This window comes from Pipra filicauda, unplaced genomic scaffold (assembly GCF_003945595.2).
Source record: "Pipra filicauda isolate LSUMZ 115617 unplaced genomic scaffold, ASM394559v2 scaffold228_size1260155_pilon, whole genome shotgun sequence".
Lineage (NCBI taxonomy): Eukaryota > Metazoa > Chordata > Aves > Passeriformes > Pipridae > Pipra > Pipra filicauda.
In genome coordinates this window covers 1,001,481-1,027,426 of record NW_024104341.1, presented here as the reverse complement: position 1 = coordinate 1,027,426, position 25,946 = coordinate 1,001,481, and the positions used below count along the sequence as shown (strand labels likewise).

Here is a 25,946-nt window from a genome sequence, read left to right as displayed (position 1 = left end):
TAAACAAAAAAAAATTAATGAGTTCCCCTTTTCACCAGTCCAGTTTATCCCAGCATAATCAGGGCTGAGCAGATCTACTGACATCTTTGTCTTTACAGCCTCAATTACATGAGGAACAATTGTAACTGCATCAAAGCACTGCCACATACAGAGTCAAAATGACAGTTTTGATTGCTACACGGAAAAAAATGAGTCAAAGATGAAGTTTCCTCAGTACAAAAAGTTGACATGAAGTAGAAAGAAGTGCACTCTCACAGAAGTGGGCATGCAAGCTGTGTCTAACAACACACAGTTCACGCTCATACGAGCTTCAATGTCTTGGAAAAAATACGATGACAATCTAGGAAACCAACCAGATGGTTTTCAATATTGAAAAAACCTTATTTTGCTAAATATCTGAAGCATTGGCAACTCTCTAGATTTTCTTGGTTAAGAAAAATCAGTTTAGATGTTCTCAATTACCTATATTTTACCTTAAATTTTATATAAACTCTTAAGTGGTTCCTTAAATAGGCAGGGACTAATATGCTACAGCTTTACTTCAGCCAGCTGGTTTTGAATGAGCAAAACCTTGCCTTCATTATTTATGGACCATCACACTTTAGAGTGTGCAGAGGAAGACTATTTTTTGTTCACCAGACTGTTATGGGCTTCACGGTGATGTGAGTCATTGTTTCTGTAGTGCAGTAGGACTCATCTTTGCAATTAATGCAATTAATTAAAATGGTAGTCATTAAAAAAAAAGCCAGAAAAGTCATACAGGTTTACATTTTTTTTGGTTGTGTGAGTTTTTTGGGTTTCTGTCCACACAGGAACATTCTCTTTCAAGGACTGGGGATCCCTTCCATTCCTTGCTTTAGTTTGTCAGTGTAAACTAACAGGGAGTTTGTCTGGGAGTGTAAACTCTTCCTGACAGTCCATGACAGAGCACACATCCTCAAGATGTTTACAAAATTTAGGAAATTTCTTTAGGGCAAGGGGGAAAATAGTTATAAAATCAGTTTTCTTCAGATATTTTTTGGACTGCTTGCCTACTCTACAAATTCAACTGTCAATATTAACATACATATAAGCTACGTTTATATATATATATATATATATATATATACACAATATAAGCTATGCTTTCTGTAACGATCAAATTTGCAGATTCTCCAAGACTGAACAGTTCAATATTTTTAACAGAGCCAGTTATTCAATTTTTTTGAGAGCTGCTGTATACTTTCCCTCACACAAATGGCTGGTGCCATACCTTTGGATCCAGGCCGAGTCCTGCTCGGGTCAAGATAACTGAAAGAGCAATATTCCTCAGTGCTGCAGACCAGCGTAGGTTTATCTGGACAATGTCACTAATGAACGGAGTGTTTCGGATTAGGAAACCAGCAAGTAGCATCCCTTAAATGAAAGCAAATGAAAGCTCCTATAAATGATTTGGTTTTAATGCACGAGAAAAACCTGCATAGCATTCTTAAAAATAGACACCATATTATTTATTTACGAGAGGAAAAAGTAACAATTCATGTTCTGAATTATTAGACATGTTTTAACAATGGGACTGAGGCATGAAAAGAGAGAAACATATTTAAAGCAGTGAAAGTGGCCTAAGAAAATACAGGTCACCAATAAATCTGCAGGATGCTGACACAGTTTTAGTCTGAGTCAAGAGAATTTGGCTTTGTTCACCAGGTGCAGGTTGATTACTTACCATAAGCAAAGACACTCTTGCATCCTTAAAGATTTTTTTTCTTGTTAGCTTGTTTTAACATGAAAAGAGGAAGATCTTCTAATATTGTGTATTTATCTCAGAACTTGAAAATCGTTAAAATCGTTAAAAATCCTCTTAGGTGTAAGAAATGCAGGTCACAAGAACCATAATGCTGAGGTTGGGGAAATATAATCTAAAACAGCTAATCATGGACTAATGTAGACATTTTAAAGTGTTCTGGCAATATGACTCTTACACAAAGGGGAAAAAAGGGGACAGGAAAATCAGAAACTTGGTGTTATCCTCTATTTGAGCTACTTGCAAGATTCAACTTTTGCAAATATTAGTGAAACTATCCAATCAGAGAATTCTTGCAACTGTGGCTCTGGAAGGATATGGAAAAGTACAGGAGAAGTTGACTATAGATATAGATCTGCAGAGATTCATTGTAAATCTTGATGATTCATTTTTGTGGCATAATGTTGTATTAGTCAAGTTTAGAAACAGGAAACCGAAAAAAGACAAAAAGTAAATAATCATTGTGCTCAGGTTGCTCCCTGCTTGGTGTGAGCCTCAACTGTGGACTTGATTTGTCCTGCAACACTCTGAACACTGCTTTTCCTAACACCTCCTGGAAAAAAAGCATGGCATAATTAATTTGCAGTACCTCATGAGAATTATATAAGGGTAGTATAATGATCATATGCTCTTTGCAATGTTTGCCTGAGGTCCGAGTCACCAGAACTACCCTGATCTAGAAAGCTACTTAACAAAGCAAAAGTCTCCACCTCAAAGGGTATCTTCACTGTTCTGCTCCATGTCGCCTGCTGCAGAAACCTCTCTGCAATGTGTACCTAAAATATACTATGTGGTTGTTTCAGTACCAATTTCACTCCTTTTTTCCTGAAATAGAGGCTCACTATAAGGTGCTTAAGTGCTTAGCCAGCTACATTACACTCTATTGCATCTAGCACAAGTGGGTTAAACATATGTAAGAGTACCAGATTTGCATTTTTAATGTAAAAACAATATTCAAAGACATTGTCTATCTCTTCTTCTGACTTCTCCAATTTTTCTCAAGACTGGGGATCAGAACAATGAACTCGGTGCTAAACAATTCAACAAACATGTGCAGTCACGCTTAAGTTTCTGTTGTCCAGTATTACCTGTCTGACAAGCACTTTCATGCTCAACTCATAACTTTTAGATACAGACGTAATTAAAAAAAACCCAAACAAACAGAATCCAAATGGTCAGAAACATTTTTATTTGTTTAAGGGGGGTGTTTACTTTAGAAAGGGGGACTCCCTGCGTGTGACATCCTGTGTTCATATTATTGCAGGCATGCATGTTCTATGCAAAACTTCCCTCCCTCTCATTTGAATTTTTTCTTGCTGGTGAAACTAAGCAGTGCAAGAACGTGCACGGAGATGTGTACAGAACAACTGTCTGAGGCACACCACCAGCTGTGCAGGTTACAAAGTCACACCTGTGCACTACAGGCAGGTATCTGTAAGCCCACTCTGCCATGAAGTATTACTGTCTGTCAACAGCTTTACTCATTTATGCAGTAAGCATAGCAAGGAGACAGCATACAGCTGGTGAGAAGAACCTGGAGCTTCATTTTCCAGCTTCACTGACATCACAGCACTTCACAATATTGTACTGATATAAACAAAACTGAAACATCCTCTAGGAAAGAAGTCTGAAAACATTCTGAAGATGTTATTTTCATCTCCCATTTCTATTTTGCCTTTCTATGTAAAATAAAATAGAATGATGTGAAAAACAATCTTATGATTGATTCCGAATAAATCTCTTCAGAAGAACTATTCTTTGTGGTGAATTTATTTCCTCATGTTTCAGTTATCTTGAAATAAAGGAAGAGGCAAAAAGAAATTTTTCAGACTACTAGTAGTGGTGGATTCCTATAACGATTTCTTTGGAAAACATTTTCATTGTGGAAGAAACTAATGAAACAGCTCAGCAATAGTTTTGCTATGAATTTATTATTCTACTATAACAGGAGGTCTGGATTAAGATTCCTGTTTGGTGTTATTAAACCCAAATTTTAAGTAACTGTGACAGAGGAGACTGGAGGACAATAAGCTCTGAATTTGTAGGTATACAGTTCTCTGACCCCCAAATAATTACGAGGAGAACCTCAGTAACAATTTCACCTGAGCCAGTTTCGGGAATTTTGCACCCTCTTGAAGAGGACCAAAAACGTCACTTGGAAAAGGAAGAGATTTGGAGCGTGACACATTTTGCTTGTTCCCAATTCAAACAGGCCTAGCCTGCAGATACTGCTTGGTGGTTTAAACAACACAAAATATGCAGGAAGAAAAGAAGGAAGGATATCTTACCCAGAAGAGCAGGGAGAGGGGGTAGGGTTCGTATTTTGATGAATCCAAAAATTTTACCTCCAATGACAGCAAAAAAATAAAGAAATAGAATTCCAAACAGATTTCCACCTGGGAGACACTCAGCCCCAGTTATGGACCAAACCACAGCCCAAACCAGGACCACGACTGCAACTGGAACGAAACAAAAAATATTCATATTTAATAATCTCTCAGGAACAACTTTGCTGTTGGATCACATTTGTTTTTCTCCTGAAGAAAAATGTTACTGTGACTTTCAGAAATAAAATTACTTACCTTAAAAATTAGTTTAATCATAACAATGCATTTAATCTTTGATGGTCTCTAAACTGATGTTCTGATTTTATAGATGCTAAGATACTTTAAAAAATGGTAACAGGAACATCATTAGAGATCAAAATGTTCTGAGTGAGCCTTTGGCCACCGTGGAAGGCATTTCACAGTTTCCAAATTTAAAGCAAAGACTTTCACTAACTTATTTTGCATTTGCTTATCTTCCTTCAGCTACTTCAGAACCACAGTAAAATCTGCTGCTGAACAGCCTGGCATATCTTCAAGCTCATGACTGCAGCTCCAGCCTAATTTTTAAAAGAATTGAAGTATAATTTTTAGGCTGGATCTGCTTGTACAATACATTGTTATCCTTGGGAAAAACATTCTGAAGAAGGTCATATCTCTGGACAGCCTGAAGGAGTACAGACACTTCCCTTGATACAACAATCAAAGGGGAATAATATACAAGGAAAAAGAAATCCTGAAAAATATTATGAGAACAGTAAGTGAAAATATGCTCTTTGCCGGTTCACAAATCTGTTCCTGCAGTTGTCCAACAAGAACAGCTATGCATAGATATAAAAGCAGAAGACTGAAGGAGAGGAAAAAATGTGTTGAATAAATCCCTCTTCTCATGATCATAGGAAAGTATATTGCATTTTCAGATTGGATTTTTCTTAATCTTATTTGAGGGTGACAGGTGTCAAAAGGGAAAATCAGTAGATTTCCAAACATAAAAGCCAAAGAATCCCAAGTGAGGGTGAATGGAGGCTGTGGAAACAGTCAAAGCCACAGGATGTGTCTTTTGTCAGGAAAAAGCTTAAATAACTTATTAGCCAGGCATCTCTTCTTTGAACTTTCAGTTTAGGACAAATCTTAAACAAAATGGGTCAGTTTGCCTTGTAGTTAGGATTCTTGGCTTCGCAAGCCTGGGGTATTAAGGAACAAAAGAAGGTATCACTGCCAAGTCTTATATTTATTACCTTAATTAAAAAGAAAGCCATCCAGTATGCCAAATATACCATTGTGTTCAGAATCACCTTAATGCTCTCAATACCAAAACAAAATATCAAGACAAAACCTAGGAGGTCTTTCTTCTGATGAAAACAGTTTGCAGTGCAAAAACATACCTACCATGATAAACAGGTAAGAGAGAGTGGAAAAACAAAAACTGTACATTCAAATCTTTGTTTTACTTCTTTTGTTCTGCTAAAACATTAACACAAAAGTGTGATAAGTAAAACACAACTGTTTCCCTTCACTTTTTTAAAGGATAAAGGGACAGATATCATCCCATTCAGGGAAACAAATACTTCATTTGCCATTTCTCATTTTAATTAAACTCTGTCTTTCTTACATACCATTTGTCACTGTTTGGGCCAGTAAACCCTGAGGAGGACAAGCAAATATTTGCCTCCATGTTCTTGAAGACCCTGCTATTGGTTCTGGAGGTTGCTGAGCACAGTGGTTCAAGAGAGCAGTTTCTTCTGTTTGTGTATTCCCATCGGTACCTTTGGCATCTGCTGTTGGTCCCTGCTGAATGAAAACAAGGAGACTCTCTCAGAGGTGGCACTGCATATATTTGAAGTAGTGTACAAGACCTGAAGTCAGGTGGGATGCACTAGAGCCACACTGGCTACAAATGACTATATTAACTAAACAACCACATCCAGCTTTGTAGTTTGGTGTTTTTGGTTATGTGTTTGTTTTTTCCATGGCACAAAGAACTGCATGGGAGAGACGGCAGGTCATTTGCCTTTTTATCTGCAACTGAGAGGACTCCTGTCCCAGTACAAATAGCACCTGTGCAGCAATAGTATCTGCATATTTGATGAAGAAACAATAATAACAAGCCAGGCTCAGCTTGTCTTGTATACAAACTAAATATTTATTAATATTTTCTACAATTTGATAGGGTTCTGCTTCCAGACTGGATTTCACAATAAAGTTAACAATTAGCATAATTCCAGTGAGACAGTGTCTTTAATGTATCTGCTAAATAACTCCTGTTGCAAAGCCTTGAACAAAAATAACAGAACAAATATGAAAGAAACAGAACAGCTGGCCAGTGCAAGCATTACTCACATGATCCATTGCTGGAAGGCTCAAGCTGCTAAGTCAAAGTAGAGATGGAGAAATACTACCCTGGGAGTTATTCCCTTGAAGAATGATTCCTTGAAACTGTTCTTTTATACTGATACATCTACTTATCCATATTCATAGCCAAAGCACTTTTTGACCATTTTTGGTTATGTGTCTCACTTCATTTTAGCGTCTTTATTTTTGACAAGTTAATCATCTACCTTCCCTTATGATTATTCACCTTCATGTCAGCTCATTGTCATAGTGTAGACATGGAGTTCTGCCTCTCATGTAGCCCTCCCCCACTAATACTTCCACATTCCTGATTATTTATGTCTCATCCCTCTCTCTCTCTCTACATATATAAATTCCTTACTCAGAGTCACAACTGGAACACAAATCTTGTGAGCTTTCAGCATGGAATTACTTATTTATCTACCCTGTGATTCCGTGATCGCCATATGCATATAATCACTGTGTGCATAAAGATACAGCAGTTACCTTTATACTCAATACCATAGGCTTACTTTTAAGTGCATTTTATGTTAAGAATTTTATTTGTACTTGCATTTACTTCCAAGTCTTTTTTAAAGACACAGACATTTCCAATAATACTGGAAATAGGCAGAGAAGCTTAAAAGCGTGGGCTTTTTAAATTTTTATTAGATAAGAAAAGGAAGATAGATATGCATTAACAACTTTCAGCAAATGGACTGATAAGTGCAATTTGAAAGCAAAGAAGTAATCGTCAGGCCACATAATTTTCTTCCAAAAAATGTATGCTGATGTATTTTACACCTCAAACTGAAACTGCAACCACTGATTTCCAGGAATCCAACATACTGCAGACTGTACAAACTGAACACGCGTTAATTATAAAAAATTCCCACCGAGGAGATTTCTATGTGCATTCTCTTCAGATTCAGGGATTTTAACAATATGGGAAGAAAAAGGAAAGGAAAAGGAGGGTTCCTTCTGACTAGAATTGCAGTTAGAGATCTTAGTTAATTACCTCACTTTGCTCATGCATAAGAATCATGCCATTTCGCTCACATACTGATGGCTCAGAATCTTCACTGTTATTTACATCTTCCTTTACCATTGTTGCAAACCTAAGGAAAGCAACAAAGATGGAAAAGTTAGAGAGACATAAATAACGCTGTTTTCCAAATGGAACACTTCTCAGTGTTGTCTTTTTCCCATAGCTCAGGTGAAAAAACCCTCACACCCCAATTCCAGATTTAATGGGTTTTGCATGCGCCTGTATGCTGTATGTAAGAACAAGAGACAGAAACTAACGGAAGAACAGTATTAAGCTTACAAAGACAAGCAATAAAAAAATAAAATAAAATCCCCTGAGTTTTATGATCACAATGATCTGTGCTAACCTGCTCATTCCTCTTTAAATGTATGGCTGCAACATATATATATAAAATCTATCTATCTATCTATCTATATCTATTTATCTATCTATATCTATTTGTGCCTTTTACCAGCACAAAGATAAAGGTTATTTGCTGTCAACACCACTTAGGAGGACCGCTAGTTCTGAAAGTGTCACAGGCCCTGTGTGCATGGCAGCACAAGCACCCATTAAATAAACTTAGAACAACAACTATAGTTTCTAAAGCTCCAGGGGATTTCTAAAGTTTCATGAGGGGACACTTTTCTTCTAACTTAAGCCTGACCAGATCCAGGTTGATTTTCAGGGGAATTTTCAAGAGCATAGCTCTGTTAGATGCCACTAGTCACAATATATTGACTGAATATATAAGAGAAGATGCCTTTGAGTCTATGAGTAAAGATCAAGACTATTCACAGCTTGCAGTCTGTATTCAGGTTAGGCTGATAAAACACGTCTCTTTTTAACTGCTTATATTCCACGGATATACATCTTAGAGTGGGAAATAAGGTCCAAGCTATTTGTATTTGCTCAGTCTAACTGGTCCACTTCTTGTCCCATAGATTCTAACAGGACATATGGCAGTGCACTGTTTTGTATGTCAGATTTTTTTTTTGTGCAAACATTTACTGTAGTTTCACAAGTCTGAGCCAGCAAGAGTTGCACGAGCCTGAAGACAAGGCTTGCTAGTGTTCTTTGTAACAGCAAAGCTGTGCATATATTCTCCATCAGCTAAATTTCTTGAAGTCTTTTACATTGCTCTGACCATATAAAACACCAGTGAAGTTAAGCCAGAACTTTTGAGCCAAGAAATTCCTTCCTTGCTAAATTGTTGGAAGTCAGAGCTGATTCTCACAATTATCAAGCCTTCAGTTTATAATGAAATATCTGATATTTAGGAATGATGATGCCATAAACAAAGACAGGGGCCATTGTAACACCAGGGTAGTTTGAGCAGTTCTGATAAGAAACTGGTTTGAGGCTTGGCAAAGGCAAACACTTTCAGTGTGTTCTAAGGTAAGAGTTTTGCTTTCTTTCCTGTTTAAATGTAAACTGTTAAGTCTACTCAAATTCCAATACTTTTCTATATTTTTAATTACTACTCATGGAACCAAATAGCTGTGTTCTTAGAGTTCTTTAATGACATCAGTGATACTTTTGGTTTGGTTTTTTTTTTCATCCCTTCATTGGGTCTGGGAATCCACAAATGCCAGTTGTACTAACTGGAATAGAAAGTTATCAGCAACTTACCAGTGCCTCCCTCCTTCCCTTCACTGACCTCTTTCCCAATATTTCTGTACTTAATTTTGTACTTCTGAAAAGGGCGTGTGTGGGTAAGAGACAGAAACTGGGCAACATCCCAGTTCACGGGGTCATGTAGTTGTTAACACAAAATACATTAACACTTCTGAGAAAGGCAGGCCCACCTTGCCACAGCTTCAGCTCCTGGATGCGTGGTTCACAGCAGCATGTGAAAGAAAGGACTGACTTAGCAGGGAGATGAATGTTCTGCTTAACAGGAATGGTTTCCAGGTGTGAACGAGAAATCTAATAGTGTATGTGCTGTCCTTATCTGTTTTGTGACAGGTCTTCACCCTGTTAGCAAGATCAAGAACCCACTTCTAAGCAACGTCCAGTTGGATCAATGGGACCACAGTGAGTGGTTAGTGTACTTACATCAGGGAGGGTCAGTCTTCTGGGGGTTCACTGTAATTTTTTTTCCCGGGGAGGAGGTGTTGTTTTGTTTTTTAAACTTCACCCCGTATTCAAACAAAATCAAGTGATTGAGAAATCACAGAGTGGAATTCATACCACAGGGTTAAGGCCTGTCCCATGGAAATCAGCCAATAACAGATTTATTTTAGTACCTCCCTGGAAAACACACTTTCCTTATTTTGAAACCAGAGAGGTTTTCATTAGATCCTATCATTTTACTTGTTTTTAATGGGTAAGGAGGAGGAAAGAGAGGGACAGCTGACGGACAGGGACAGCACGAGCATGCCTATCGCATTAGCTGTGTTGGCTTGGTGACTCTTTACGTTCTGCTTTGCACACAGACGGTACAGAAAGGAATACAAATAAAATACCACAAGCATCGCTAGAGCAACTGGCATTCAGAATAAACTATTAAAAACCCAAACAACCTAAACCACGCATCACATCCACAAAAAGACGCTAAGGAAACCCCGGTGCAGCCTCCCGCCTGCCAAGCCAGCCAGCAGTGCCCGGCAGTCACCCCTCCTGCTGCCTCCAGCTGCAGGGAATGGGGTGCAACGGTACAGAAGGCCAGAAAACTCACCCGGGGAACAGCAGGGACCAGAGCGAGGGAACCGCTCCCTGCGAGGACGGAGAGGCGACAACGTGGTCCCGGCTCGCTGCAACAGCTCCTCTGTGACGGCTGCGGCTCCTCCTCCTCCCCCGCTGTTGCTGCTAGCGACGTAGTCCCTCCTCCAAAACCACAGCTTCACTTAGCCAGCAGTGAAAGCCTCCTGCTGGACCCTGGGATGCCCAAAAGGGCGTCCCGGATGCCTGAGTGAAGGGGTCGCAGGAGATGGGGGGCTGACCTGTCAGGTTGGTTTGAGCGATGGATCAGACCTGAGCCCATCCAAGGCTCAGAATACCTTATCAGGGCACCGAGGAGGAAGTACGTTTTTGTGTCTTTTCAGCCTTTGCTTCCCATGACGTTTATTGCATCCTGTACGCATGGAAAAGGCTTTCTGTGCTGCCTTTTCCGTGGCTGTGGGAAGATGGATGGGGAAGCTACACACAGTTCTCTAACTCAGACACTGCAGTTGGAGGTTTGTTGAAAGGAAAGGATAAAGGAACTCTTGCTGATTCTGCTCTGGGTTCATGCAGAAGAAATGTGCTGTGGCAGGCAGGAGAATTAAAAAAACCTTAAAAACCACCCCTTGCATATTATGGTGTTCCTAGCAAGATATTCCTGCTTCTTAAAGATGAAACAAGTGTGTCCACCTCATCTGTAAATGCTCATGAGGGAATGAAACAGAGTAACTTTCAACTCTGCTCTTAGTATCATCATGCAGAACTAAGCTGACTACAAATCCAAGAGAAAAAAAAAAAAAGCAGGTTTTTGATCAGAAAATAAATTTTCCAGAAGGGCTCTGAATCGGGGACATCTATTCCTCCCCTCCCCCACAAGAGAAAAGTTTGACCTAGAATCTATAAAGTCATAAAGCCTCTTTATATTATCATTGGAGTGGAAGGAAAACAAAGAGAATTACCCAGTTTCATTAAAAACAGACCAGGGAACTAAGAGGCCACAAGAGCATTAAGAAGCATTTTCCTTTAATAATTCCCGCAAGTCTGCTGAAAAACCCCATGACAGAAGAACACATTTCAGAATTGCAGCTGTTAACACATCCATGAAAAGCATTGCTAATAAGGCAAAAGACAGCAAGCTCTGCTGACTTTTATTTTTCTGCTGCACCAGATTCTTGGCGTACCACTAAAAAAGCCCTTGCAGGAGTGCTTTGACCAAAAAGAAAAAAAGAAGAAGCCGTTTTTGAGTAGCATCTGTATACTACAATCATCAGTAAGCTTACAAATGTTAAGTGATAGAGTTCAATATGCAATAAGTATAATGAAATTTCTCTCATTCTTAATTATATTTTCAGAATGCACGGTGCAATTTTCCTGTGTTACTGTAGTGGGGAAATTCTTTTCAAGGTAAGCCTTCTATGCCTACTACAGAAGCAGGACTTTGGCCTTCGTATTAAATCCTATAACCGTTGAAACAGTATCCTGCCAGCCTGAGCTTTTAACATTTGAATTTATGTCAGTGAACATTGATGGAGTCATTTTGGATAATTTTGGATTTCTGCCTCAGCCTGATCCTGGCTTGGCTGCCAGTGTCACTTGATTGAAATATTAGATTCTCTAAAACCCCATAAACAAACTACACAAGGCCAGAGTGTGCCAACTATGATTAAAGGTAAAGGTTAAACACAATGAGCTTGAGGATGCTAACAGACACAGTATTTTTCTCATTTGTGAAATTTACATTTACTTACAATTTTAAAATAAGTGGCCTGATTTTAGCTAGACATGTTCCATTATCTTTGAAATCTGGTAATTTATATTAATGCTTCAGCTAATATTGAAAAGCTTAAGCAATAATTTTATAAACATGGCAGTTGTTACAGAAACACACACAAAATATTTTACATTTTTTCCTGTGCTTTGATTACTGATGAATCATACTCAGAAGCATTTATTCTTTAATTCCTCCCTTACATATATATGTATTTGATGTATATGATTATATATATGAAATTATATATATTCATGACCTAGATAAATGGAGCTGTGTGCAATTGTTAAAGGTAACCATCTTTATAGGCAGTAAGCCCATGTCATTCATGTTGGGTTTAAGTACGTTAGTGACACAAATACTTTTGGAATTCACGTTACTCATTGCCTTAGATCTCTGGGTCAGGATCTATGTTTTTTCACCAGAGTATAAGACTTTACAATAATAGGTTTCTGTTTCATGATCAAAGCTACCATATGTTACCACAACAAAAACATCAACACACACTCTTGTAGAAACAGTTCTTTTCAGAGAAACTTTGCCTTGTGTTTTCGTACAGACTGAATTGGTACTTGTGAATAAAGCATAGAGCTCCAAAGCGTAGTACCTAGCACGCAGATTTTACAGTATTTGTCCAGTATTAGTGCATCATTTTGGGGAAGAACATATTGGTTCTATCTAGAGTGGTAAAATCCACTCCTTTTGCTTTTGTGCCAGAAGTCAAGCATATTCATAAAGATCCACCCATGTATTTAAGAACACTTCTCTCACATATCCCCCCATCCATGCCTGCTAAAGTGACATCCTCGCATAGAACCTTCTGTACATGAAAGCAGGAGAGAGGAGATACAGTAATGATACTTCCAAGACCGTTTTAGAAGTGACCTATACAATTAATGAAACAGTTCTGGTCTCTATTTCTCCTCTTCTGTACTAGTTAATGTACTTATTTTATAACTGATTGTATAATTACATGTCTCTGTGCTCAACACGCTCTAAGGTTTAGTCTTAACCATTACAGCAGGCTCCTCTCCACCATTTCTGCTTCATGAAGACAGTGCCTATAGTGGTTACGTGCTTAAACAAAAAAAACTCTCCCAAACTCCACAAAGAGGCCAATTCTCTTGCTTCTAATGGTAATCTGTTGCCCTGCCTTCTGCATTACTGCTTTTCCAGATTTCAGCAGCCTAATTTACCCAAGATCTGGAAAATGGACATTACAGTTTCACAAAACAGCTGTGCAAGTACACTGGCTCTTTGACGCGTATGCAGGAAGTTTCATGTGCTCATACACCACATATCTACATGTTTGACTATCTTGCAGCTCTGACTTTGGATCTATAACTGTTGTCAGGCTTGGAACATTCTTTTCAACAATTCAGACTGTTTTTCTACAGCTATTAGAGTTCTAAAATATTTTGTTAACGATAGTACAGAGCAGAAAACGACTTACTTCATAACTTGCAAAGCAGTATGTGCTTTCAGCTACAGTTTGTAATTAGTATGTTTTCTTATTATAGAAACATCTGGTACCAGTAAAAAAGTGATTCAAACATTCAGATCTTCAAATTTATTTTTATTTCTATTTTATTCTGTTTAAACCATACTTAGTTCAGGATCCATTTGGCTGATTTAATAGCTGTTGCTCCATTTTATCTGGATAGTCTGTCAATGCTAGTAGAAAATCTAAATGTGAATGTTTAATTTCCAGATACTTTGTAAGATGAGAATAAAGATAGTATTTGATTCCTCTCACTCAGATTTGCTTAAAACACAACTCAGACTTTGTACCTTGAATAATATTTTTGGCCCTTTGAAATCTTAAACATTAAACTGCCGTTCTTTCATGTTTTTGGAACTGCCGTAAACTGAAGCCACATGAAGTACAATTTACTCCAGTGTTTCACCGTTTAAGGAAAAGTGAATCAGTAAGATCAATCTAGAAAGAGTAAAAATGCAGCAAATAGCAGTAAAAACGCAGCAAATAGCAGTAAAAACGCAGCAAATAGCAGTAAAAACACCGCAGATTTGTTTGGAAAGATATCATGTGCGTGATCTAAATCTTTGCAAGAAACACTATCCTCACTTTTTGCCTTTCATGGTATAAGTTTCCATTTGCAGGGAGAGTCAATCACAAGCTCCATCCTCCATCGATGATTAGTTCATTGCCAGTCACGTAGGCAGACTGAAATTACATAAAAAAGAACAATGATTGGAACTAATTTTTCATGGCTCTTAATTACAGGGAAACTCTACTTCTTTAAATTCAAAAATCTGCTTTCTTTTTGTACAAACACTTTTTTTTGTTTTACAAAAATGCCTGAATAAATAATAAAATATCTCAATATAAACTTTGAAATTGAAGCCTTTCAGTTAACTCAAGGGAGTATTACAAAAGTATTATTAGAGGCATTGAGATGAGAATGCATCCTGAGTGTACAAATTCACATAAGCTAGACTTCAGATATCTTACCTATAGGAATAAATGCCTCACACTATGTTGTTATTAGCTCTATTCAGCTGAGCAGAATCTGACCAGGTCAGGCAATAATTATGAGGAGACCTAACTGAAAATTTAGATCATGCAGAGAGTGTGGTAAGCAACTGAGCTGTTGACATTCTTCTCTATGCCAGTAGTGAAGCATACTGAATTTACTGAAAAGCTAGAATTCTGTCTATACATGGTTGAAAACCCTGTAAGCAGATTCAAAAAAATTAGTAGTGTTAAAAAAAATACTAAAACCAAGATGAAATTGAGAGGCAGATTACTGGTAGATAGCAACATTAGGACTGAGTTAAATCCATTAAAGTATTTTGACATGCACATTAGGACTGCTGGACTAGTCCAGAGGAATCCAGTCCAGTTTTTGAGACGTAGTAAATCTATAGCAGATGGAATAACGTTGATGTGTGCTCATTAGTGTTGGTGGTATTTGAAGTGGTCATCAAGAGTTTGGTGTATAACAACCTCAGTGGGTCTATTGTTTTCCTTATGCTGAAAGGGCAGATTCACTCTGAGCATTAGCTAAAATCTCCAACAGTTCTACACAAATATTTTGCCCTTGAATAGCAAAGGTAGGTGATGACTACTAATTCTACCTCCTTAGAACGTGATCTAGCCATGGTGAAAGCTTGGAAAAAGAAAACAAGTCCATTTGTCCTACCATTTAAGATGATCTGGGGTCAGTCAATTTGCTCAGATGACATGAAACCACCAGGCTATGGTACCTAATGCCTTGCAATCCCTGTCAACATTCAGTACTTTTTGTATTGCAGGTTGAACTCAGTAAAAGATGGTCACATTTTTTTACTTTTCTAATAATCCAGCTCAAAGACAATATAAATAATTCTGAAACAAATACTCTGTACTGTGAGGCAGCAAAGTAGTGTGGGGATGCTCTGATGGGACATTCTGTCGTTCTATACTTACTTCATCAGAAGCCAGGTACACAAAGAGATGGGCCACTTCTTCAGCAGTAGCCATCCTACCAGTCTTCTGTCTGGCTAGAAAGTCTTTCAGTGCCTGGATATACAAGAGCATTTGGTATATCAAAAATAAAAAAGCAATTATTTTAATCTGTTGACATGTACAAGGCAATATTGAAAATAGTCCTCTAGTCATAACTTTCTTTTTGTGCACCGAGTAGGGAACTTACACTAGAAAAATATAAGATGAACAGTGATGTGAATTTCAGGTTGAAAAAAAAGTATGAGAGTTTTAGACAGCACCTAAATCTCTGCTTCCAGAATAAAGGCAACATATATTCTTCTTCCTTTGGTGGTAGATATTCCAGGTACTTCAAATGAGAGCTTACAGTTATCTAGTCAGTACAGATAGTCAAATAATGTTGAAATGCATAGGCCAGAATGCCCTTTCTAGCATGGTTTTGCACTAGTTTGTGGCTGCCACACACCACGGTAGAAAATGTCCTCTACTTTTGCATTGGGTACTGTAATCAATAGTTACAATTGCTTCCAATAATGACAGACTGTATTCACTAAGCAATAGTATCCTTCGGAGTCATTTTAAGACTGTGGAGTAGAAGCTGACCACATTATCAAAGGAGACACTACTGTTAAGTTATCCATGGTACTCTGAAATCGGGGACATTCTTGAATATGAACAGAAGTGCCACTATATATTAATATTTTTATTTAAAGAGAGTTAAACATATGTGTGCACAGCATCAAGCTAACAAATTGCTTTCTCACCTGTTCTGGGTTAGGCCGGGCTTTGATTCTCTCCTGTAAAGATGGTGTGTCAACAGTTCCTACGCAAAATTTTAAATTCGGTTTTAAAAATCAACTACATCAGCAATCATGACAAGAAAATGCAGTTTATTTGTTCTATTTTTATGTCTTAATGCTTATGTGTAACTTCATAATATAATTCAGCAGAAAGACTGCAGAGCTACCAATATAGCATAGGATTCTAAATTTCAATAGAAGGCAAGAGTTTAAGGAATCAGATTCAATAGTTTTCTGATGGTTAAATATGGGCCAGACCATTTGCTAGCCCTTGCCTGCTCCTGACTTCCTAGACTGTATCTTTGAAAACAAACATTCAAATACTGTGTAACACATATATAAAGTGCATATACTTGGTTAACAGACTAAATATACAGCTTAACCACAGAAGTAACAACTTTTCTGTATTAAATCTCAGAAATCTTTCAGGCACGTCCTATTCTTTTAGACTGCTGGTAAATTTAGTTGCCACTGCCAAGTCTATTCTTTGTTAATAATGCCAAACTTAATCTGGTCTTCTAGTATCTGCTTCTAGTTTACAGAATAATGTAAGAACACTTACCAGGACATATGCAGTTGCATCTGATGCCTTGTTCAATAAAATCAGCAGCCACAGACTTTGTTAGCCCAATAACTGCTGCCTTTGAAGTACTGTATACACACCTGTTCACAACTCCTAACAGAAGGTCCGTGTTAAGGCAGCACAGAAAGATGGTTTAAAAAAAAAAAAAAAAAAAAAAAAAGACAAGTTTGTTCAAGAGGCACCTGCTTCTGGACTCCAGAATTTCCTGGAGCACTTGTATCCTCTCCATAAGGGCAGGCTAGCTAGAATGCTGACTGCCACAATTCTACTCAGGCATACACCAGAGGAAAGCACACAGTCTTTCAATAGTATAAGTTTGGGGAGTAGTCAAGAAAAGGTAACAAAGCAACAAAGATTTAGCAGCAGCAGAAACCCATCTGTTAGTCACCACCAGGCTTCCTTGAGAAGCATAGCTACAGCACTTATGTAATTGTTATTTCTTCATTGTTTCTCTGAAGAACATATGCAGCAAGATATCACTGGAAGTAATTACTTTTTAATTAATAAAAACAAAACATTGAAAAAGCTCAGAGATAAGGATCTTGGCATTTCTGCAATTTTCCATCTGTTTCCTTGCATGTATGAGCTGATTTTTCTATTCTTCTATTTTTCTAAATGCATCCCTCCACAGGATTTAGAAAGAACTTTGAATTTAGAATGTCCTCTGAATTCAAAGTTGTGCAATGTATACTTTGCATGCCCATAATTTTAAAGTTTTATGTAAGAAACTCTGGCAAGCTACTGACCTTTGATGCTGGATGCCACAGAAGACATATTTATAATATTCCCAGATTTCTGTTTAAGCATCTGCAAAAGAGGACTTATGTCATTCAAATGCAAACTGTTTTGTTATCTGCAGGTTCAGTAAAACAGCCCACATCAACTCACAGAACAGCCTTATGTGCAATTGATACTCAAGGTAACAAAGCTTAACTGTCATGGATAAGTGCCATTGATTGAAGCAGTAAAGCAGAGCCTGAAGTTCTCACTCGAATTCTCTTAAGTAATGTCAGGATTGGAGACTATGCCAGGAAAGGACTTTTTCCTAGATAGCCACCTCTGAATCATGGCCCTCTTGTCACCACAGTAAGTTACCCTACACAGACATCTGCTCATGCCATCTACCAATGCAGCAATTCACTGATTCCATTCAAAGCCTTTTTGTTTTGGAGAAGATTAAAACACAATATTCTCGCACCTTTGAATTGTAGCTAAATTTCTTTAAGTTGTAACCTTTTCTAGGCATCCTAAAACCTGATATGCATGAAATTGTTAGAAAAACCCCAAACCTACTTTGAAAATTAAGTTCAGCTAAGAAAAAAAGACAAACCACCACCAACCAAACCAACCAACCAAAAAGGACTGGAACAATACTGAAAAAAGTAGTTATCATCCAGTCATGGTCACACCTTCCACATCTGGCCTTTGCATTTACAGGAATACAAACACCTTATTCAGTCTACAGGATTTTGTAGACCCAAACCTAGTTATTATGTCAAAAAAAGTGTCCCCAAACTGTTAGATTCATCAAATTGTTGTTCTGCTATAAGCAGCATGTTATCAGTGTCACTGAATTGCTTCACAAGATAGTTTCCAGAGTTCCATAAAATTAATGTTAATATACATTATTTATAAATATTTTGTAGCAGTGGTATTGTGCAGTTGTGTGCTGTAGTATAATATGGTAGCACTGTATTGCAGTGGCTCCCCACTGCTCAGCATTTGAAGGATTTTAGTTACAGATTACATAGGGCAAACCCCTGAATTAATCTTCTCTACCAGATCCTTTAGATAAATTGTCTACTTAAAAGATTATACAATGCAGAGAATGCTTTACAGTAGGATCACTGTAATCTAAGGGTTTCCCTGTCCAAAGCTGCATCCTTGCATTTTTATCTCAAATCCCATGTCGCCAGAGTGGCTAACTTAGACTTCTCACACTTTAAACGTAGTGCAGCAGAGACTAGGCAATCAAGCCTTACCTTTGGAAGGAATGTCTTGATCATTAAATACATGCTGCGAACATTGAGGTTCATTGTGAAGTTCCAGTCTTGCTCCTCACACTCCAGAATGGTTCCATGATGAACAAATCTAGAATAAGTCCATGAAGTAGATTACTGTCTCTAGTTTACATTTCTGTGGCTTTTTATGCATGTTCCTCCATCACTGTTTTGCAGTAGTTAACTCTTTCAACCTCGAAAAGGAGGGACAAGAGGTCTTTAAAAGAATGCAAGTAACAGTGTATTTCTTGTGATGAGTAAGTATCAAGGACACAAGGTAGACTCAATATGTGCAATGAAATACTTAGCAATAGAAAAAAATAAGTAGAGCACTAGAAGACCATCAACTTTGCTCACTGTTGTGCTAAGAGGGCCAAAGCCATCAGTATAGGGTTCCCACAGAGTGGGGAAAATGTAAGTTCAAGAGCCCTTCTGTCTTGTCCTGGGTAACGTGGCTGCACACAAAAAGTTCAGTTTTGATGAAAACACATTAAAGTTTGTAATAAAGTTACAAAATCCATTAAATTGAAAGAAATAAAATGCATTGAAATAACAGAAAGAGTTCTGGAGGACAGGGAAAACTGGAAAAAGAGTATTATCAAAGAGAAGGTGATTACCCTGCAATGTTACAGAGGACGTCAATCTTTTCAAGCTCCTTGGCCAGATTTTCTATCTGCTCCCTTTTGGTAACATCCAGAACCCGTATTTGAATGCCTAGAAAAAAGAGTGTATTTGCTTCAATGCACTTGACTAAGGATCAGCAGATGATTTTTCTGAAGTGCTGAGAATTGCACTTACAATTCAATTCAGTGAGAACTACACTTGATCATCAAGTTAGTGCAATGATTAAACTGAGACAGCAATGGACAGCATGTCATGCTATTTAAAATTTCAGGAGGGAATTAAGAAGATCAACTGTTTTGATTACCATACAGCATCTCACAAGCAGATGAGCTAGCATAATTTACCATAAAAGCATTCCCAACAAATTTGAATTCCACTATACTTCCAAATGGTAGAATTACAGAACCTATATAATCATAATAAGCTTCCATGGTCAGTGGCATAGGATAATAATTATTTGAAACTAGTTACACGTGTCACATACACTCACAATCACATTACATGCCATCTTCCCATGTGTAGTTGACGATATTATGAATAACTTTATATAATTCAATTAATGAGGAAAAATGATTTCGCATAAATCATTATTTTAAAATCATGAGGGCAGTCACACTGGAACAAGGGCCTACAGAGGTTTATGAGGAAATTCCACCCTTGGAGACGTTCAGGACTTGATTCAATGCAGCCCTGAGCTCTAACCAGAGCCCCTTTGAGCAGCAAATGGGACTACATGGCCTCCAGAAGTCTCATTCAACATACATGATTCTATAAAATACTGTAAAGTTGTCTGTAAAGCATCTGAGTGTCGTCTAAATTAAGGGTGAATTTGATTTGAAATGGATAAAAACCTGTTTCTTTTGAAGCCAAACTGACAAGTCCATGAACAAGCTTTATATGCATTAAATGATGTAGACATTTTTGAAGAGATCTGTGTATAATGATGCAATCAGACTACAGGCTGGTTATTAACATCACACTGGAATTACCTCTCCTGGATAAAATTCAAAGACCACAACATGCCAAGTCTTGATGAATTATGGATTGACTAATCATGTGTCTAAAGGATGGAAATGGTTCTGAGTATAAGGAAAATTACTTCTTTCTTTGTGAACATACTAGCAGAGGGAGAAAATGTAACACTTTCCCAAACACCCTGAGAAAGAACCTGGAAAGCCCTAAAGTTCTCAAAGAATTACAATGGGATCGCTTATGGTTAATTCTAGTCAGTAGAGATGGATGTCCACACTGAAAGCTGTACTGGAGAAAAGAGGTTTTGTGTATTTTACTGTCACCCTGTAATAAGAATTCATTAAATCTACTTTCTTCTGTCAAATTAAGTTGGAAGCATTTTCAGTTGTAAAATATATTCAAGTCTTATTTTTTATTTCATTATGGAAAAAATATCTTTTAATGTAATGTCCCACTTTTGTCACTTATGATTAGAAATACAGCTATGCAAAACCTGCTCTTGAAGCGTGTTCCCATGGTATCAGTAGGAAAGCAACCTTCAGACCTGAACATTTTTACGAACAGAATAGGTGTATCTACTATTGGTAGAGTGAGCTTCTGAAGACATACTAATTCTACAAGATGGCAAGGAATGCATTAAAAGGATAGCCAAGTATGGAAAATGGAAATGCAAGGCACTAAATCTATCTTCTTGTATAGCTGGATGTTCTAGTGATCAGAGAAAAGCATTCCATGCCTTCCAGAGTGATGCACTTGACAATCAGCCTAGTGATGCCAAAAGGTAACTGAAATGGGTGCTATTCTGGGAAACAAATATCAACTTCTGTGACACAAGAAACTCAAAGTTATTCCATATGCCTGGAATAATAGTCTGTCTGATATGCTGATGTTGCAAAATTTTACATGCTAAATCTCTGCCATTTCACACCACAGAATGAAGCAATGCCAACATGTAAAGAATTAGTTTGGATATTTGCCATTTTTTTCTGGCCTTTTGAAGTTTTCCTGTCCTCAAATTACATTTCAGACAGCCTACAACAAAACTTGGAAGAGCTGAATTAATGCCTACATTTACCTGGATATTTCTCCAGTTCTTTCAGCTTGGACTCATTGATGTCTGTAGCAATGACTTTGGCTCCTTCTTTAGCAAAGGCCTGAAGAATACAAGAAAAGCAGTTTATATTTAGATATTCAAGATCTTATCAGAAATAAAATCTGTTTTCTTCTCAGGTCCTTTTTGGCGTAAAAGTTGGCCAAAGGCAGCTGATCTTACACTTTTCATGATGGGCACAAGAAGTCAGGGAGTACTGGACATGAATTACTACACATCCTGCTGACAATTGAGTAACTATGCATGATATAAGACAGACTTAAGATCTCTTCTCCTTACAGTAAGGAATCCATAAATAAAGTGTAAGAACAGTAACCAGACTAAGACAACTGATATTATTTTTGCCCTTATTAGCTGCACTAGTAAGCACATTATGAACGTAGGGCTAGAATTGTCTGTATTGCTGGATTTAAATGAAGTTATGGGATTTGACAGTTAAAGGCAGAAGCCATAAAAAGGGAATGGTAGTATTGAAACTTTAACAAAATCTTTTGCATCCAAATCATTGGAATAGAACAATATTAAAAGCAGCATGACTTCTCTTTGATACTTACCCAGAGATATTCCTTCATTCTTGATAGTCCCCCCAAAACCCACTTTCTTTGTATTGTGATTACTGGCAAATCAACAGCTATCAAAGTAACCTCTGTGTCAAAAGTATGCTAACATCTTGGACTGTAGCCCCTAATTCTTAAAAATAAGTGTCTCAATAAGTAGCTTAAGAGGATAGTGGCATTAAACATACCAGCCTTCCATGGCTTGTTGGGTATTTACAAACTGAAATTATCAGGAAGATTACCTACTCCTTGACTGAGCTATTTATGTAAGAGCAAAGATCAGCAGTTGTCTTCTAACCATATGCACGAGAAACTAACTAGTCTGGCAAAAATCCTACTTACAGGAGATTTTTCTGGATTGTTGATTACATTACAGAGATACTGAAATTACTGGTTTTTTTATTTGCTATGTTAAAGGGAAGTAAGCAGGAGAACTGGTCAAAAGAATTACAAGCTAAGTGGGAAGTTAATATATCTACTGAATTTTGTTTAATAGTAATCAAACAAAATTTGTAAAGGGTTTCTTATAGTTGCTCATTGTGAACAATGTTGTAGCTTTGTTCTTGTTAGTATCATGTAGACTTGGTTATGTCAACTCTGAATATAGATAAAATGTCTTGGCTTTACGATGGGGGATCTTCACAGTATTCAGCTTTAGACCACGAAATATTCACTCTATCATCCAGAACAAAGCAGCAGAGATACTGGATTAAAGGTACAGACAGTACCAACTATCATCACCACGGCTAGGCTTTGCGAACAAAGATTTGGGAGGGACTCTACCCACATTTGCTACAAGCGCGCTGGTGGCTAAAGAGGTCATTGTGAGATAGACAAGTCCGGTTGCAAAAGGCACAGCAGAAAGACTCCTTGTCGGCAAGACACAATTCTTTCTGTGTTGTCTTTTCTCTTCGAGGGTGATCCTGCGTGCGTTCTCAAATGAAGCAGCAGCGTTATAGATGGTGTGTCTCCAGATCTCCTGATTGGAGGCCAGAGTAGACCAGCGGTGAAGATCATTGTGGCCAAGGCTGAGATGTTGTTTCAGGGAGTCCTTGTATCTTCTCTTTGGGGCTCCTCTCTTGCGGCAGCCGGTGGCAAGTTCACCATAAAGCAAGATCTTAGGGAGGCGGTGGTCCTTCATCCTTGAGACATGCCCTGCCCAACGCAGTTGTGTTCTCAGTAACATGGCTCAATACTTGTAACTGCTGCCTGTTCTAGAACAGATGTATTAGTCACATAATCTGTCCAGGGGATGTTTAGGATTGTACGGAGACAGCGTTGATGGAAGCGTTCTAGGACTCGCAGGTGGTGGCGGTAGATGACCCATGATTCGGATCCATATAAGAGAGTAGACAGCACTGTGGCTCTGTAAACACTGATCTTTGTACTTTTCTTCAGGTGTTTATTTTGCCAAACTCTTTTATGAAGCTTTCCAAAGGCACTATATGCCTTTACTAACCTGTTGTCTATCTCTCTGTGAATCTTACCATCCAAGGAGATGAGGCTACCTAGGTAATCAAACTGCTGGACTGATTTGAGCTCTGATTCGCCAATGGTGATATGAGGATGATGGAAGTCTTCCTGAGATGCTGGCTGATAGAAAACTTCTGTCTTCTTCAAGCTGACTTCCAGCCCAAAAAGCTCAGCAGCCACAGCAAAGCAGGATGTTAAATGCTGCAGAGCTACTTCTGCATGGGCGACGAGGGCATCGTCGTCAGCGTAAAGCAGCTCACTGCCGGCGGGGATTGTGCCCTCGTGGGAGAGGAGAGGAAGAACTTGGGAGCGCAAGAGGTTTGCCAGTCCAATTTGGGGGAGAGGAAGGGTGTCAGACAGACCGTGGGGGTACCCGGACCAGCGGGAGGGCAGGCGGGGCAGTCCTGTATGGAGTGTCACAGGTGAGCAGTGCAAGGGAAGATCTCTGGTAACACAGTGGGGTGGCAGAAAAGTAGGGAGTGAAAGGCTTGCCCTAACCATTTTAGTGGGGAAGAAGCCTGTGTGCCCCTATGCAGTTGCGAGTTATGCTGGCGATGGTACATGCCTTCGGCAGGGCCTCCCATGCCAGACAGGTCAAAACCAAAGTACCAACCATATATTGTTAAAAAAGCAGTTGCAGCTGTTCTCAAATCTTGCTCTTATCCTTATTTAACATCTCCACTCAGAGCTGAGATTTTCAGAAATTCAAACAGCACAAAGCCTGCATGATACAGTATAGTGGATACATTATTCCCCAATTTTTTCAGTGCATAGTTCTAGCTTCATCTACAGTTTATTAATTCAAGAACAGGTTTGGTGCAGGTGTTTTTAGACAAGCTAGCATTAGAGACCTCGCTTAGGCACAGGAGAATAAACATTTTCCAACTCACTATAGCAGCTGCTCGCCCGATGCCCTGTGCTGCCGCAGACAGCAGGATGATCTTCCCATCCAGCCGACCCATGGCGCCCACCTGTGCAGACAGGAGATGTCACAGAAACTTTAACAAAAACATGAACCAACACCAACCCCCGGGAATCAGATGCAAGTACATTCCAAAAACTAGACGTGATCCAGAGTGTACCTCTGCCATCACAGTTGTCCTTTTTGGCTGCAGCACAACCCTCAGGGTTCTGAGGGGCACGACTGCCTCAACCTTCTTTTTTTTCCTCATTTTTTTTAATTAATTATATATAAGGACCTCAAAGAAAAACAAACCCAAAAGGCATTTGATCTCAGGAGTTAGGCTTCATTATAACAATAGCTTGTAATCTAGTGTTTCCACTGCCCATTGTGTACTTAGAAAGTAGGTCTTCCTCCTGTTTCTCTCAAACTACAAACACTTCAACTTCCTATACTGCAATAAATTCCACACGATACCCTGGTCTTGGTATCTGCTCTGAATTGTCTTCAGAGTCTTTCAGCACAGCAGATTCCCAGTTCCAACGAAGCAGGAAGGCAGGAGGGGAATGAAGCTGTCTTTTTTCCCCTCTCTGGCATTGCTTGTTCTCAAGGAACCACGGAGCATGCCTGGGGCAAGTGGCAGGGAACTTTTAGGAGTTTCTGCCTTAGTCATTGTGTAGCAGCCAAAAGGCAAAATACAGCTCTATTCTGCCACAGTGCACACATTCATATGCTACGTTAGATTTAAAGAAATAAAGCACGCAAAGTTGCAGACAAACAAGTGAAAGCAAGTGTCATCACCTCACTTCTGTGGATTTTTTGTTATTTAAGGAGAAAATGACTTAGTAGGATGTTTCAAAGAACTGCCTAAAAAGTAAGGTCACTGTGTTCCAGTCAGAGTGCAGTATTTGGAGTTTCTTAAGTGGGTTCCCTATAAGTAAAATTTTCTGCAGTTTTATAGTCCTCTGAGCAAACTTTGTCTATGTAGCTATGAATGTAGAAAGGTGTCGTAAGAATATACACATAAAAATATACACGTGAAACCAACACACCAAGTTCTTCACTGGGAAGTTAAGATAAAGGTACCTTAATCTTCCTTATGTTAGCAGCCAATGCTATATTCTACAGAAGCTCAAATCCATGCTGTGACTCAGATTACCAAATCAAATTTAGTGTTCTACGTCTTAAGTCAGATTATTAATTTCTCTTATTTGCATCAGAGAGACATTGTTTTGTCAGATGTTTTTCCTGACAAAAGTTGGAGCAAAACTGTTTTCCTGAAGGTTACAGGTTCAACAAATCAGACTTCTGAAACAATGTAACTGAATAATTCTTTTCTTTCCAAAAGCCACCTCATCAGTTCAATTACTTCCCCTAATCACCGTAACACATTGGAAGCAAAATGCACTATAAATACATTTTTCAATACAGCAATCAGGTTTTACCAACATTTGTCACAGACTCTATGAAGCACTTACAAATAAACAGTAATATAGTCACTCACCAAGAGATCTAAAACTGCTCCGTTACTGACCTTTGTACAAAAGGAAGTTCTACAAGTTTTTTACTGTGCTTGTTGG

At 38.4% G+C, this 25,946-nt stretch overlaps 2 protein-coding genes and 1 long non-coding RNA gene across 6 annotated transcripts in view; 1 reads left to right on the top strand and 2 right to left on the bottom strand.

The window, feature by feature from the left end:
- SLC9B2 (solute carrier family 9 member B2) overlaps nucleotides 1-10,252 on the bottom strand; it is a 21,985-nt gene extending 11,733 nt beyond the window's left edge. Inside the window, exons 1-6 of one of the 3 annotated variants that reach the window (XM_039381496.1) lie at nucleotides 10,146-10,217; nucleotides 9,274-9,442; nucleotides 7,457-7,556; nucleotides 5,724-5,898; nucleotides 4,072-4,242; nucleotides 1,253-1,395 (exon numbers count right to left, since the gene is read on the bottom strand). In XM_039381496.1, coding sequence (XP_039237430.1) covers nucleotides 1,253-1,395; nucleotides 4,072-4,242; nucleotides 5,724-5,898; nucleotides 7,457-7,546 — 579 coding nt within the window. In that variant the 5' untranslated portion in view covers nucleotides 7,547-7,556; nucleotides 9,274-9,442; nucleotides 10,146-10,217. Of the gene's footprint in view, nucleotides 1-1,252; nucleotides 1,396-4,071; nucleotides 4,243-5,723; nucleotides 5,899-7,456; nucleotides 7,557-9,273; nucleotides 9,443-10,145 lie in introns of all 3 variants that reach the window. The other 2 variants (XM_027717926.2, XM_027717927.2) reach the window with 2 other exon arrangements.
- Nucleotides 9,909-21,746, top strand: LOC120323282. The gene is made up of 3 exons (XR_005563592.1): nucleotides 9,909-10,417; nucleotides 11,482-11,533; nucleotides 21,555-21,746. It is a non-coding gene; the product is annotated as an uncharacterized LOC120323282 (long non-coding RNA).
- Nucleotides 11,136-25,946, bottom strand: BDH2 (3-hydroxybutyrate dehydrogenase 2). 2 transcript variants are annotated; one of them, XM_027717929.2, is made up of 10 exons: nucleotides 25,871-25,946; nucleotides 24,356-24,436; nucleotides 21,400-21,478; nucleotides 19,346-19,442; nucleotides 18,711-18,819; nucleotides 17,475-17,535; nucleotides 16,708-16,821; nucleotides 16,110-16,168; nucleotides 15,328-15,420; nucleotides 11,136-14,082 (listed from the first exon to the last, which is right to left on the bottom strand). In XM_027717929.2, the coding sequence occupies exons 2-10, from the start codon at nucleotides 24,425-24,427 to the stop codon at nucleotides 14,029-14,031; spliced, it is 738 nt and encodes a 245-aa protein (XP_027573730.1). In that variant the 5' UTR covers nucleotides 24,428-24,436; nucleotides 25,871-25,946; the 3' UTR covers nucleotides 11,136-14,028. The 2 variants fall into 2 exon arrangements, with proteins under 2 accessions (XP_027573730.1, XP_027573732.1); XM_027717931.2 differs by having other exon boundaries at nucleotides 25,901-25,919.

What these genes read in the sequence shown, in the direction of transcription:
- BDH2 (XM_027717929.2), bottom strand. Translation starts at nt 24,427, where the DNA reads ATGGGTCGGCTGGATGGGAAGATCATCCTGCTGTCTGCGGCAGCACAG. An exon ending in GTCCTCTGTAACATTGCAGG is followed by an intron (nt 18,820 to 19,345) that starts GTAATCACCTTC and finishes GACTTATTCTAG; the next exon opens with ATTTGTTCATCATGGAACCA. An exon ending in TGTGGCATCCAGCATCAAAG is followed by an intron (nt 16,822 to 17,474) that starts GTCAGTAGCTTG and finishes ACCTTCTGTTAG; the next exon opens with GAGTTGTGAACAGGTGTGTA.